A 12,680-nucleotide genomic window follows, 5' to 3' on the forward strand; every position below is an offset into this window, starting at 1 on the left:
ATAAGCAGTTTTTTTTTTTTTGGTGTGAATATGTTTTCAATTTATTTTGGTTAGCACTGTGGCATGTAACCGAGAGGGACTTAAATGAAATTCATGTTAGGCTTTCCCTGAGACTCTTGGTAAGTTGGCATCTATTTTTAGCTCCCTGCCATCTATCCATCCCTCCTGATATCAACACTCTGGCTTTTCCTGCGGAGACATCTGGCTCTAACCTGTAACTCAGCACCTGCTGAGCCAGAGAGACTATTCTGAGGGGACAAATAACCCAAGCTGGGCCAAGCACAGCCAATAAGTACTTGTTTTGATAATTTTGCTAAGATTTCTGTGGGGGCCGGGCAGAGGCATTTTTCTGCTGGGGGCGGGCCGAGGTGTTAGTCCGTTGACTGATTGGAGACACAGGTGCTGATCATATTTGCAAACCTCTGGGAGGGCCTGCTTGAGAATAAAGCCAACAGAGCACGGGAACAGAGCTGAGGTCCAAGTCAAAAGATAAAGATGCAGGAGCACACTTTGGACCCCTGGGTCCTGCTGTACCTGAAGCGAGTGTGTGTGTGTGTGTGTGTGTGTGTGTGTGTGTGTGTGTGTTTAATCAAGCAAATTTGAATGGAATGTCCTTTCTTTTGCGAATGAAGACGCCTAGGAAGGGTAGGGCCCTGTGATGAGACAGTAAGAAAGTGACGCTGAAGGGCCCTCCCACCCCCAAAGGTCCCCCTCCCACCCCCAAAGGTCCCCCTCCCACCCCCAAAGATGCTGACCTTGACTCACTGCTCCTGCAGGTGGGAGAGACGGTCTCCAGAACAGCCCCCTTGTTCTGGGGGGAGGAGGTGGTGAAGGAGTTCCCTGAATCGGAACTGTTGCCGCAGTTGAGGTCCCTACTCTTGCTCAGACCTCCACCGGGGCTCCCCTTCTCCTGGCCCCGCGACCGGGCGGAACTGGTTTGCGTGGAGGGCGGCGAGGACGTGTCATTGCCCGAGTCGTACTCCTGCGAGCGTCCTCGGGAGGCGGTGAGCGGGCTGGTTGATTTGCTAAAGAGGTCAGCAGCAGACCCCGACCCAGAGATCTGAAAGCAAAAAGACCCGTCGGACACTGCTGAGCTCCGGGCTGTGCGTAAGTAACCAAGAATGTTAACCATCATGAGTCACTGTAACGAAAGCAAAGAGAGAGGGGAGAGAAGAGACGCCAAAAAACAAAAGCACAAATTCCTGATAGAATTCCACAGAAATAGGAGACCTCTAGGTGTTTTGTTTACCCCCTGCTAGAATAACTGGAAGATTTTGGAATCATGCAGGGAAAAAGGCATGCGATTCAGATTAAACAAAAGTAAAAGAAAATTATACAAAACGTAATCTCTAATGAACTCAAATAAAAGAGACAAATCAAAAGAAAGGGGAGGGCTGTAGACACCCTTAACTTCAAACAATAATAAAAATAAAGGAATGGGGCAGGGGAATAAAAAGAAAAGGGGCTTCAGGCCTCAAAAATTATATCTTGGAAATTAAAAACACAAAAGGAGATAAAGGCAAATTTTAAATTTCAACCCAAATCCTCAACTAACTTTTTTTTATTTTTTAAAGAAAAAGTTGCCTGAATAAAACCCTAAACAAATGTCATGTGGGCCAAAGAAACAAAGATGAGAATTGGTTTCTTTCTTTTTCTTTTCTTTTTTCCCTTTTTTTAAAAAAAAAAAGTCAAGGTTGCAAACTGACATTTGAGCAATTTCCAAGTAAAGAAGTCAAGAGAGGGAGGGGACAAAAATAAATGTAAAGTCAAATAGTCTGGCTGAAACCAAATCAAAAACAAAACAAAATAACAAAAGAGTCTCTACAGGCATTTGTGCGCGTCCTTCTCCCTCGAAGAAGGTAGCTAAGCATCCTGAGTGGCTTCTAATAAATTCTCTCATGTCTTTGCGGATTACGTCACTTACCAAGCAAGGACTCCTCCTTTAGTAGGAAAGGTGTAAGAGAAAGGGAAGAGCGGGCAACGTGAGTCCATCATCAGAGGCGTAAATGACAAGAAAAAACACACACCTTCCTACACAACCTTAACCTTTGGCTTTGGGGTGCTCAGAGCAGATCTCTCTCTCAGGGAGACCTAACTTCATCCACTTCGCCAGTCCCTTCCTGCCCAGGTTGGATGGTGGAGACCTTCACTGCGTTGGTACCTAGGTAGAGACCTAGCCCTTTACTCCAGGGGACACTGGGGAGAGAGAGCGTGTGATTTCAACTGGAAGGACCTTGGACATCAGGGACTGAAGATGCCTCAGAGTCCTCTTTTGAGACTGGCCTAGGAAGACTGAGAGGTTTAGGGGGTTGTGGGTAGTTAGCACTTGGGAAGGAAATTCTAGGCTGAAAATCTGTTTTTCTTCAACGTTTAGGTCAGGCTGTGGCTGAAAAGCCACAGTGAATTTGCCTCTGGCTCCTAGCCATTGTACCACGTTTAACTGTGGGCAAGAGGGACCCTCACCCTGGGTGTTTCCTAACCATACATCTCTATGGGGAGGAAAAATCTGGGTGATCAAGAAGTCACTCCCTGGAAACCACACTTCCAGAGTATTCGCTCTGGGGTACTTGGGTTCCCAAATTCTCTATTTAAATGGTTCCTGAGCCTCCCTCTGGGGTATAAGCCTTCTCCGCAGATCTGTTTTTCCGCAAGCAACCTATGTTTCAAGTGGGCCATCTGAACAGAACCTGCGTGATCATGTTGAGGTGTCCAAGTGCCTGTGTGTGGGGCCCATCACACAGTCACTGGTAACACATGGGTGACAGAGGTAGGAAGCCTGAGACCCTGGGGCAGCTTCTTCCTCACTTCCATGTTGTATGCTAGAGCAGGGAAGGACCTGAGCTTTTGAATTCAAAGATAACTTTCCTATCACTGTGCAGGCATGCTGGCCTCAGCCGCTCAAGAGGGGACATACTTGATGACTTTTTGAGTTTATTCATGAGCATTTAGGTACCTTGGCTAGTCCTGTAGTTTACACATATTAGAAAAAGCTTTCCCATAAAAAAATCTATTTCCCCCCAGCTTTATGCCCTGCTTTGAAGACTTGCTGGAGAGGGAGGGGACACTTGAGCTTTATTAAGAAACCACTTCTGCCTTGAGGGGGAAATGTGGACACCTGGAACTGAGAGTCACAGAGAGAACCCCGACAGTTTGGAATGCCAAATCCTGAGGCTAGGAAGCAGGACTTTTTTCTGGTTTCTCCCAGGAAGTTTTGCACATGGGCAACATAATGGTCTAGCCTTAGCAAATCCTGCCAATTCATTGTGATTATCTGTCTACTTTGCCTTGAAGGTGGCACCTCAAAATAAGGTGGCCAGCTGAAATTTTCTAAAAGCTCCTTTTTATATAATATACAGACTTCACTCCCATTCAGCTCCTACTAAATTGGATGACATTTCTTCCCCACCTCTGACGTCCAATGGTCTCATGACCGTTTCCTTTAGCACCTCTATTAGGAGTGAGAAACCGCCGTGACGGTGATGATCTGAGGTTTTAGGCTGGGGTTTGGACAGGCAAAGGATCAAGGGATTTTTGACCTGGAGTGAATGGTAGAGTGGCCAGTACATTTGAAATCAAGCCAGTCTTAGAGGGCACAGGCCGACAGAGAATTCAAGGGCGGGTGCCTGGCGCAGTTCAGTGTAGTATCTTGTAACTTGCTCCCTGGAACATCTAGACTGAGTTTTTCTTTTTCAAGTACTTTCTCCTGGTATTGACTGTAAGTTTAAAATCATCTGTTTTACTGATGTGTCATGGTTCCCCGTGAGCAAAGATTTTGAGCATGAAGTCTCTCTAGGATGGTACATATATAGAGAGGGGGACCTCGCCTTCTGCACACAGCGCCCCACAACCTGAGGTTGCAGGGATGTTTGCAGTGTGGCTATAAGTTATGCACAGATGACTTGTGTGTTTGACCCGATAGCTCTGCATAGGATGATGCTTTTCATCACCAGGAAATAGAGATAAAGTCCTGCTGGGGTGCTCACGCTGGGCAAGAGTGCCAGGGTACACAAACCTTCTGGACGCTCCCACTTCTTTAAAAGTCTCATTCCTTTGGTTGAATCTAAGCTCACTGACGTGAGTTACAGTGTTCTTTACAAACCTGCCTCACCTGCTTCATAAAACAACCCTGAGAACCTCACAGACCACCCTTCCGTGCCTTCCCAGGCTGCCTTCCACAGTCTATGCTGACCAGCATGTGTTCTTGGTTTGGCTAACACCTACCACAGTCCCATCTCCAGATCATTTACATATCCCATTTCCTCTGGGGGGGCGGGTACACTCTTCCTGTCTCCCCCACCTATCACCTTCTCTGATCACCCAGACAACACCCTATAATTAATTAAATCCATCTTTCAACCAACTGCTCCCTCCATATTAAATGCCTTGTTACTCAGTAGGGGTGGTGACTTATTTGACTGTCCTTCTCTTCACCCATGTGTTGATAGCAGGGACCCTGGCTGGTGCATTGTTGTACACCAGGACCCTCTAGTGCCTGCCTCAGGGTCACCGCTTAGAAAACCTTGCTTAAGCCAAACTCCACCTTGGTCCCTTGGGAGCTGCAGGGACACAATCTTCTGTAGAGGTGCCTGTGTGACCAGGCAAGAGTGGAGTCTGCTCAGATGGATCCCTTTTTTGAGAAAGGACTCATTTAAATCATAATAAAAACAGCTCCACAAAAGTCCTGGAGTCTTGATGCCAATTTAAGGTCAAGGATCAAATCTGGACCATAGTGAGAAGAGAGGTTCCCCCTTAGTTTATCTCTTCTTTTGACAGCAAGAGAACTCAGAGGCCCTGCCTGCACACTCTCACCGGCATGTGCTCTAGATCTCAGACAAGGATTTTGAGACCCATAGAGTCTTCTGAAGGAGACAAGCTGCAATGGCCCACCTCGCTTTCTTTTCTTTGTTCTGATACTTTGGAAGGTCAAGTTGAAAGAGATACCAAGAGCCTGGAAATTGGTACACAAAGGGCTGTTAGCTTTAATTCTGGCTAAGCACCTCAGGCTGAGGGATTTTTTAAAAAGTCGTCCCTTCAGGATGTTATACCAGTTTCTGGAGCAGCCCGGCTCATATCAGTATTGAGGGTCTGGGCAGTGGAAGCTCAGTGGGGTTTCACTTCTCGCTGGCTTCTCGGGACATGGCCAGCATCACCTGATGCCCCTATTTAGCAATGCCCCACTTGATTTGCCCCATTCAAAGGCTATTGTGGCAGGTATAAAGGAGTCATCTGGAGCTGTTTCAATTCTTTGTTCATATGAACATCGTTCTGTTTACAGGTTTTAGAGGGCTCTGTTTAGACTTTTGGGTGGGAGGATATTTTATTTCGGGTGGGAGGATATTTTAATAAACTTGTCATTGGAGGTGTATGTCCTTTAATAGCCCCCTAGCCCCAGACTCCACCTTCTTCAGAGGGCTCAGTTCACTCCAGAGGAAGAAGAGTAAAGTCACAGTGGAATAGCCCAAAGCAGAATGGGTCCCAGGGGAGAGGGGCCATGGAATCAGGAGACTGAATGTTGTGACAGGTGACAATGGGGGCATCTGTCTTCTTGCCTGTGTCCTCTCATCTTGGAACATCTTCATAACAGATATTCCCCATGGCACACAAGACACGAGCAGTCTCTCCATTCAGCATCATGATGATTGGATGGCTCCGATTTGCTCCTGGTGACACACACTTGTGCTAATAGCCCTCTCTAAAACCACCTTTAAAGAGCTCTCCATCTGGTAGGGATGTCTATGTGTGCAATGGCTCTCCGATCCTGTATACCTGGCTGCCCAGTGGCCCCCAAGTCCCTCACAAACAGAAGCTACCACAGACCCCTCACCGTCCAATGTCTATGTGTGCAGTGACTCTCCGATCCTGTATACCTGGCTGCCCAGTGGCCCCCAAGTCCCTCACAAACAGAAGCTACCACAGACCCCTCACCGTCCAATGTCTATGTGTGCAGTGACTCTCCGATCCTGTATACCTGGCTGCCCAGTGGCCCCCAAGTCCCTCACAAACAGAAGCTATCAGACCCCCTCACCATCCAATAATAATGGTCCCACAGTTCTGGGATTCCCAGAATCCTCTTACTAGAGTTCTCTTCTCTGGTTTGTTATCATCTCTTCATCCGTCTCAACCTTAATTCTTCTTGTTTTGTCCTCTCCAAAGCTAATCTTGGGTGAATGGCAAGAAAGCTGAGCCTAAGAGTTGGTCGGTTACCAAGGAAGCCATTCATATCTAACCTGGACCTTCAGAAATTAAGACAAGAATTTGAAAGTTGATGGCTAATTTTGAAAGATGAAGGAATTCCTTGTAGAGAAGAGAGGATACGAGCCAAGTGAGAGGGAGCCTGTTAAATGTCTAAAAGGGCAGTAGAGCTTAACCCAAGGAGGACTCTGGGAGTGTGGAGAGTACCCCTGAGGCTGGGTACTTAGGCACCAGCCATTCACTGCACATGAGGAATCCTGTCCCTAAAGGATGCTGGTTCCTTTTTGTGTTCAGACTGCTACACAGGCAGGCGAAGTGCACCTTGGTGACCAGAGGACACCATCTGGAACCTGGCGGCCAGCTGTGTGCCCTGAGTTGGGGAGAATAAGGGATGCTGGAAACTGCTTCGATCCATCAGGTTGATCATGGAAGAGTGTTTACTTCGATCCATCAGGTTGATCATGGAAGAGTGTTTGCTTCGATCCATCAGGTTGATCATGGAGAAGTGTTTGCTTCGATCCATCAGGTTGATCATGGAGAAGTGTTTGCTTCGATCCATCAGGTTGATCATGGAGAAGTGTTTGCTTCGATCCATCAGGTTGATCATGGAGAAGTGTTTGCTTCAATCCATCAGGTTGATCATGGAAGAGTGTCTGCTTCGATCCATGAGGTTGATCATGGAGAAGTGTTTGCTTCGATCCATCAGGTTGATCATGGAGAAGTGTTCGGCCCACTTGCACTGTGCACAGCTAGACTTTCTTTAGCCCATTTAGTGTGTTTGAACAGAAATGTGAATGGACTTCCATTGTGTGCTGAGCAGGGATGGTTCCCACAACAGCCCCACTTCTGAGTTTTATTGGACAATTAGGTCTGGGCCTGTACTCCCTGGAAATGCTCATTGTGGGCTCATAGACTCGGGTTCCTAGTTTTCACACTGCTAACTACGGGACCCTTGAGATAGTCGAGACCTTCTGCCCTGAAAGTCCAGTGCTACCCTGACCCCTCAGAAGCAGCATGAACACAGTGCCCCTGGTCTGTTTCATGTCTCCCTTTTAGAGCTATGAAATACACCACACTTCTTTCCCATGTCAACCCTTAAAGTCCACATTGGACTGTTATCCACGGAAGGAAACAGGAGACCAGAGCCCTTAAACCACAGTGATGACAAATGCTTCACTCCTGGGTCATGCAAGGTAACCCAGCTAAGTGTTTATTGATACCATTTGCGTATATGTACATTGTAGAACTCAGTGGTCAACACTGGGGGTCTTCCTCAATCACTTTTTTACCTTAATTTGTGAGGTGGGGTCTCTCCCTGAACCTGGAGCCCAGCAGTTCAGTTACACTGACTGACCAGCAAGCCTCAGGCATCCACTGTCTCTGTCTTCCCAGTGCTGGGGTTACTGGTAGGTGTCATTATAAATGTTACAACTCTGAGGCAGAAAGGCGTCTTGGCAGTTGAGAGCCAAGGAATACCACAAAGTCACACTGGTAGCGCAGACACAAAAGCTTTATCAGGAGGGAAGAACCCAGGAGGGTGGCTGCCTCTGCTTGGGCAAGAAGCAGCAGAAAACTGAGCAAGAGGACAGGGTTTATATAGGATTTCTTGGGGGCAGAGCCGAGCAGAGCTTTCCAGGGTGGGGATTGGTAAGATTTTGAGTCCAGAGCTTGGGGCGAGCCCAGGGATTGGTGGAATTTCAAGTCCTGAGCTTGAGCTTTTTACTCTGGGGGGGGGGGGGGGAGGGGAGGACTGGATACCCTGTCCTAAAGAGCAGGCCCATTAGAGTGTTCTGTGGGAACCTTGTGGTTGGAGGTCCTCAGGAGTGGGGCCTGGCCATGCCATGCCAGGAGAGGCTCATAACCAGAGCACCCAGCTCTGTCTGTGGGTACTGGCTACCCTGTGCATTAGGCACCTTGCCAGCCGAGTCATCTCCAAGCCCATATCTGCTGTCATTATCAGGACAAATTGCTTTTCCTGCGTTGGTAGCCACTGCAGGGGAGGCTAGCAAGTGTTTTCCCCACGACATACACCTCCAAATTCTTTTCTTTCTTTCAGTTTTAAAGTCACGAGCTCACCCTACCTCCTTGTTCCCTAATACACTCACTGTTAACACTTGGGCTTTTCTAATAATTAATTAAATCCCCTCACCAGGAGCTCCAGTTCCCCGCATTTCTCTGGGAGCCTCTCAGCCCTCCAGGGGAGCCGCTGCCGTTATTTATTGTTTTTGTTTCAAATCATTATTTAATCAAAAACGGAGAAGGGGAAAGGCAACCTCTCACTTACACTTCAAAATTTAATTTTGGCTGAATTCTGAGATCAAGAGGCAGCTCGGCCTAATAGGTTACAAAAATACAATCAGAACGAGAATTTCAATTAAACTGAACAAGTCCATTTACGGGGCTTCAAATGGCCCCGTGGAGAGCGGTAGCTATAAATTTCTTCTCGCTTCTCTGCCGTGTGGGGAGCTGGGACATCTCACACGCTACACGGCAGAGCGTGCCGCTGGAGGATCCTGCTCGTTCCTTAAGAAAACAACCCCTTTGCTCCTTTAAGACAGCGGGGCCATTCTCCTTGCTAGCATCTCTCTTTCTTTGACACTAATTAGAAAGACAGCAAGAGAATGGATTCCTTGACCTGTTGAGGCTCCTCTGGGAAGCGGGGGAGGTGAAGAGGAGGAGGGTGACCGTGGAGAGATCGATTTTCTGGGGATAAAGAGACTGGGGCACCCCCTGGCTGTGCGCTGCAGCTGACATTGGGGACTCTGAAAGGAATGACAGCCCCTAGCTCCTCCTTTCTTGGAGCCTCTCTGGAGGTGCCCTGCCTGCCAGCCTACAACAGTCTCCACAAAAATGTCAGACATCCCCCAAGCCCAGGCTGAAAGGAAAAAAGTAAGGTCAGTAGATCAGTTTTGTATCCAGGTAAATTTCATCCAGCTTGAAGATGTCATCTCCCTACACACACACACACACACACACACACACACACAAGGTGATGTCCTTCCTACCTCTCCTGGTGGTGAAATGTCTCTTAGCTGATAAAACTAAAATAAAATAATAAAATTGAAAAATTGATGGTTTCTTCTTTCCTTACTCAGAAAAGGTTAATGTTGACTGTGCTATGCCATTTCTCATCCCCGTGTCCCCAAGTGCCAACACTCTCTGTTCTGGATTGTGTCCCCTCTCCCAGTGAAGAGCTTGGGTGCTAAGGCTCCCAGGGGAGAGAGCAAGGCAAGCCTGGGTGAAGGTCAGGGCCTGCCATGGCCAGTCCTCAGCCTCACCTTTCCTGTCTAGAAACAAGAGGCACGTGTTCATCCTGTCTTTCTCCATGGCTGTCCGGTTCACTGGAGGATTCTGAGCTCAGAGGTCATTGCTGGGTTTCTTTGGGATAAGTCTTTAAAAAGCTTCTGTGGTAACAAATCATGTTGGCGGCTACTGTATGTGTGACGCTAGACCCCAAGCCTTGAAATGAGTTTTCAGCAGCAGATGCCCGGCTCATGGCAGAAGTGCAAAGTTATTCTTATCAGTTAACATCACTACTGCTACTATTATGATTGTTGTGTGTATATGTGTATATTTGTTCATGCTCATGTGTGTGGGTGTGATGGTGGAGACCGGAAGTTGGTATCATATTTCAAGTATCTTCCTCGACAAAGGGTCTCCCAATGAACCTGGAGGCCACTTGTTCAGGTAGACTGTATGGCAAGCAAGCCTCAGGGATCCTCTTGTCTCTCTACCCGCCCCCCATTCTGGGGTCACAGGTACACACCATCATGCTTGGTTTTTAAGTGGGTGCTAGGGATCCGAACTTAGGTTTGGGGTAGGTAGCTGACTGAGCTGCCTCTCTGGCTCTTAGAGTATTTTTAAATAAGTGGATAGATGCCTAGTCTCACGCCACCATCATACTGACCGTGTAAATAGGTTAAGGTAATGACTCCAAGGTACAGAAGATGATATTTACATGTAACTAAACACATGGGTCTCCTGATCGGACTTTCTGGCTTCAAATCTGAGCTTCTATAAGTAGCTACCTATGTCAGACCTTTCTAGGCCACAGTGTGCTCATTCCCGAGTGGATGTGTTGAGTCTCTTGAAGTGATATAATAAGAACTTGAGGCAGTGACCTGGCACATTGTAGGTGCTTAGAGAACATTAGTGACCAATGCCATCCAAATGCCAGAGGGAGGTGAGATCTTCTGCCAAGCCTACATCTGGATCACAGATACTCTTTTGCCTTCTTCGGTTTACAAATTCTGTGGAACCATCTTTGACGGACTCCACGTTCTCCTCTTGTCTGCTGGCATCTACACAGCGCTTGGCACAAGTGATCTATGACTGACTGCCCTTGGCCTTGGTTACAGCAGGAGGAGGCGGGAGGAGGTGGCCTACCCTGGTTCTGATTCATGACTTTTTCCAGACCCCCTCTGTAGTTAGATATGAGAGGACCAATGCAGAATGCCCACAGAGCAGAAAAAGAAAGCTGCCACCAAGCACTTGGGGCCAACAGTGTCCCTGTTCCCCTTTCCAACATCTGCTGACATCAGAGCAAGCTTCTGAGGCATAATCTGTGGTCCCTTCCAGCTCTCTTCCTTCCAAATTGTGTTACCTTCCTAGGTCCTCATGCCTCCCAGAGCCTCACTTTCTCCATCAGCAAAATGAGGATGATACTGATACAAACCTCTATTTTACTAGGGTAAAATAACTATGCGACATATGTGGTGGTGCCTCCCACAGAGTGATATCACATTTCCTTCTATACATCAGTCATTTCAAACTGATAGACTCCTACAAACCTTCAGTGCCCAGCCCAAATATCCTCTTATCATAAAGCCTGCTCAGACATCAAGACAGAAGTGTCTGATATCTTCAGGACACACTGTGCTTGCTTCCACCATTACTGTGAAGAGTATTCTAGACAGCCACCAACTGCTTGAGTGTCAAGTATATCCTTAGCACTTGGCACTAAAAGCAACTAGCTATTATGTTGCAGTGGTCCTGAAGGTGCCAGGGGAGGGAAGGTATAATTGGCAGATTGGGGATGGAATGAAGTGGTAAAATAACCTTTTTACCAATTTGTGTGTAACCATTTGACTGTTTCAACAAGCCTAAAAATGACTGATGCCCACACCCATGATCCTGCACTAATCACACTGACTGCTGGTTCCTCCAGACTCTCAGTGACCAAAGCAAGAGAGCCTCTGGTCACCTTTAACCAATGAGGATCCTGTTCAGAGGCAAGGCCTTCATTTGCATAGTCATATATGCAAAGCACCTCTTGTGATGTCATGCACACGCACTTGACCATTTTCAAAAGAGCTGTGTGGATGGAACATTGGTACCCGAGGCACAGGAAGTCCCCGATGCTTAGGTCTCCAATTTGCCTCTAACACCTGTGTCTTGTCCTAGAATTCCATCTCAAACTCAACTCCAATCTTCAGTTTTCCTTTTTATTGCCTAAACCCTGCTCAAATTTAGTTTTCTGGGTCTTCATTTCATTCTCTCCCTCCCCTAATCCTAATGCCCTTTTCTATCAGCCAAACTTCTGTCTGCCTCCTCTTGGCATCCATTGTCATACTTGACCTTTTCTTGTTGTCACCTCATCTGTCTTCCCCCTTAGGAGGCACAGACTTTTTTCTCTGTTTATCAGATCTCTAGAGCCAAATTCAAGCCTAACCCTCTAATAGATGCTCAGTAATGCGGATAGGCTTGAGGGAATGAATGACTAATGTGTGATTCCGTGCGAATACCTCTGCTGTTCTATCTAATGGAGGAAAATTGGGGATCTGGAACTCTTCAGAAACCTATGGTACACCTGGAATCTCCTCTTATTTCTACCTTTGTAATAGAGAAGGAAAAGGGTCAAGAATGGAGGAAACATGGAATCAGATTTTGGAGTGTATTGATACTCCCAGGAGCCATAAAAATCTCAACCAGGTGAGAGTAGCCATTTTGGACGTAGCCACTATTTATGATGAAAAGAAAATTCTCCAGAAAGCAGGGCCCTGACTCTTGTCCCTGTTTATCCATTGGCTTACCCAATCTGGGAACTACGCTCTAGTTATCACTGTGACCTCTGCTATGGCCTCTATCTCCTCTGCTGTAGTACCTTTGTTGCCAGCACCAGCAAGAGGCATCATATAGAGTTTTCCACTCACCAATTGCATTCTAAAATGTTTACTCACAGCTAGTCATGGTGACCCCATGACAATCTTATGAACTAGGTCTCACAAGTTGCTTTGCTTTTCAAAATTTGAGAAAATAGAGACTCAGAGAGGTGATGTGATGAGCCCAAAGTTCCAAAGAAGGAATCTAGAATATTATCAGAGTTTTGTCCCTGGACCAAGTATTGGGCTCTATGATTATCTTTTGAAGAAGAGACTGTATGTATGCAAGCATATGTGTATTATATTTATGCATGTATATATGTATTATTCTCTGTTTATATATCTATCATTCTTTTTACTGCTGAAGAACTTTGAGCTTATAAAGAA

At 46.8% G+C, this 12,680-nt stretch overlaps 1 protein-coding gene across 1 annotated transcript in view; it reads right to left on the reverse strand.

Moving 5' to 3' along the window:
* Srrm4 (serine/arginine repetitive matrix 4) overlaps window positions 1-12,680 on the reverse strand; it is a 151,598-nt gene that overhangs the window by 14,045 nt on the left and 124,873 nt on the right. Inside the window, exon 9 of the mRNA XM_057764834.1 lies at window positions 756-1,060. Within this exon, the coding sequence (XP_057620817.1) occupies window positions 756-1,060 (305 nt within the window). The remainder of the gene's footprint in view (window positions 1-755; window positions 1,061-12,680) is intronic.

The sequence above is a fragment of the Chionomys nivalis genome, chromosome 3 (genome assembly GCF_950005125.1).
Source record: "Chionomys nivalis chromosome 3, mChiNiv1.1, whole genome shotgun sequence".
Taxonomy (NCBI): Eukaryota; Metazoa; Chordata; class Mammalia; order Rodentia; family Cricetidae; genus Chionomys; species Chionomys nivalis.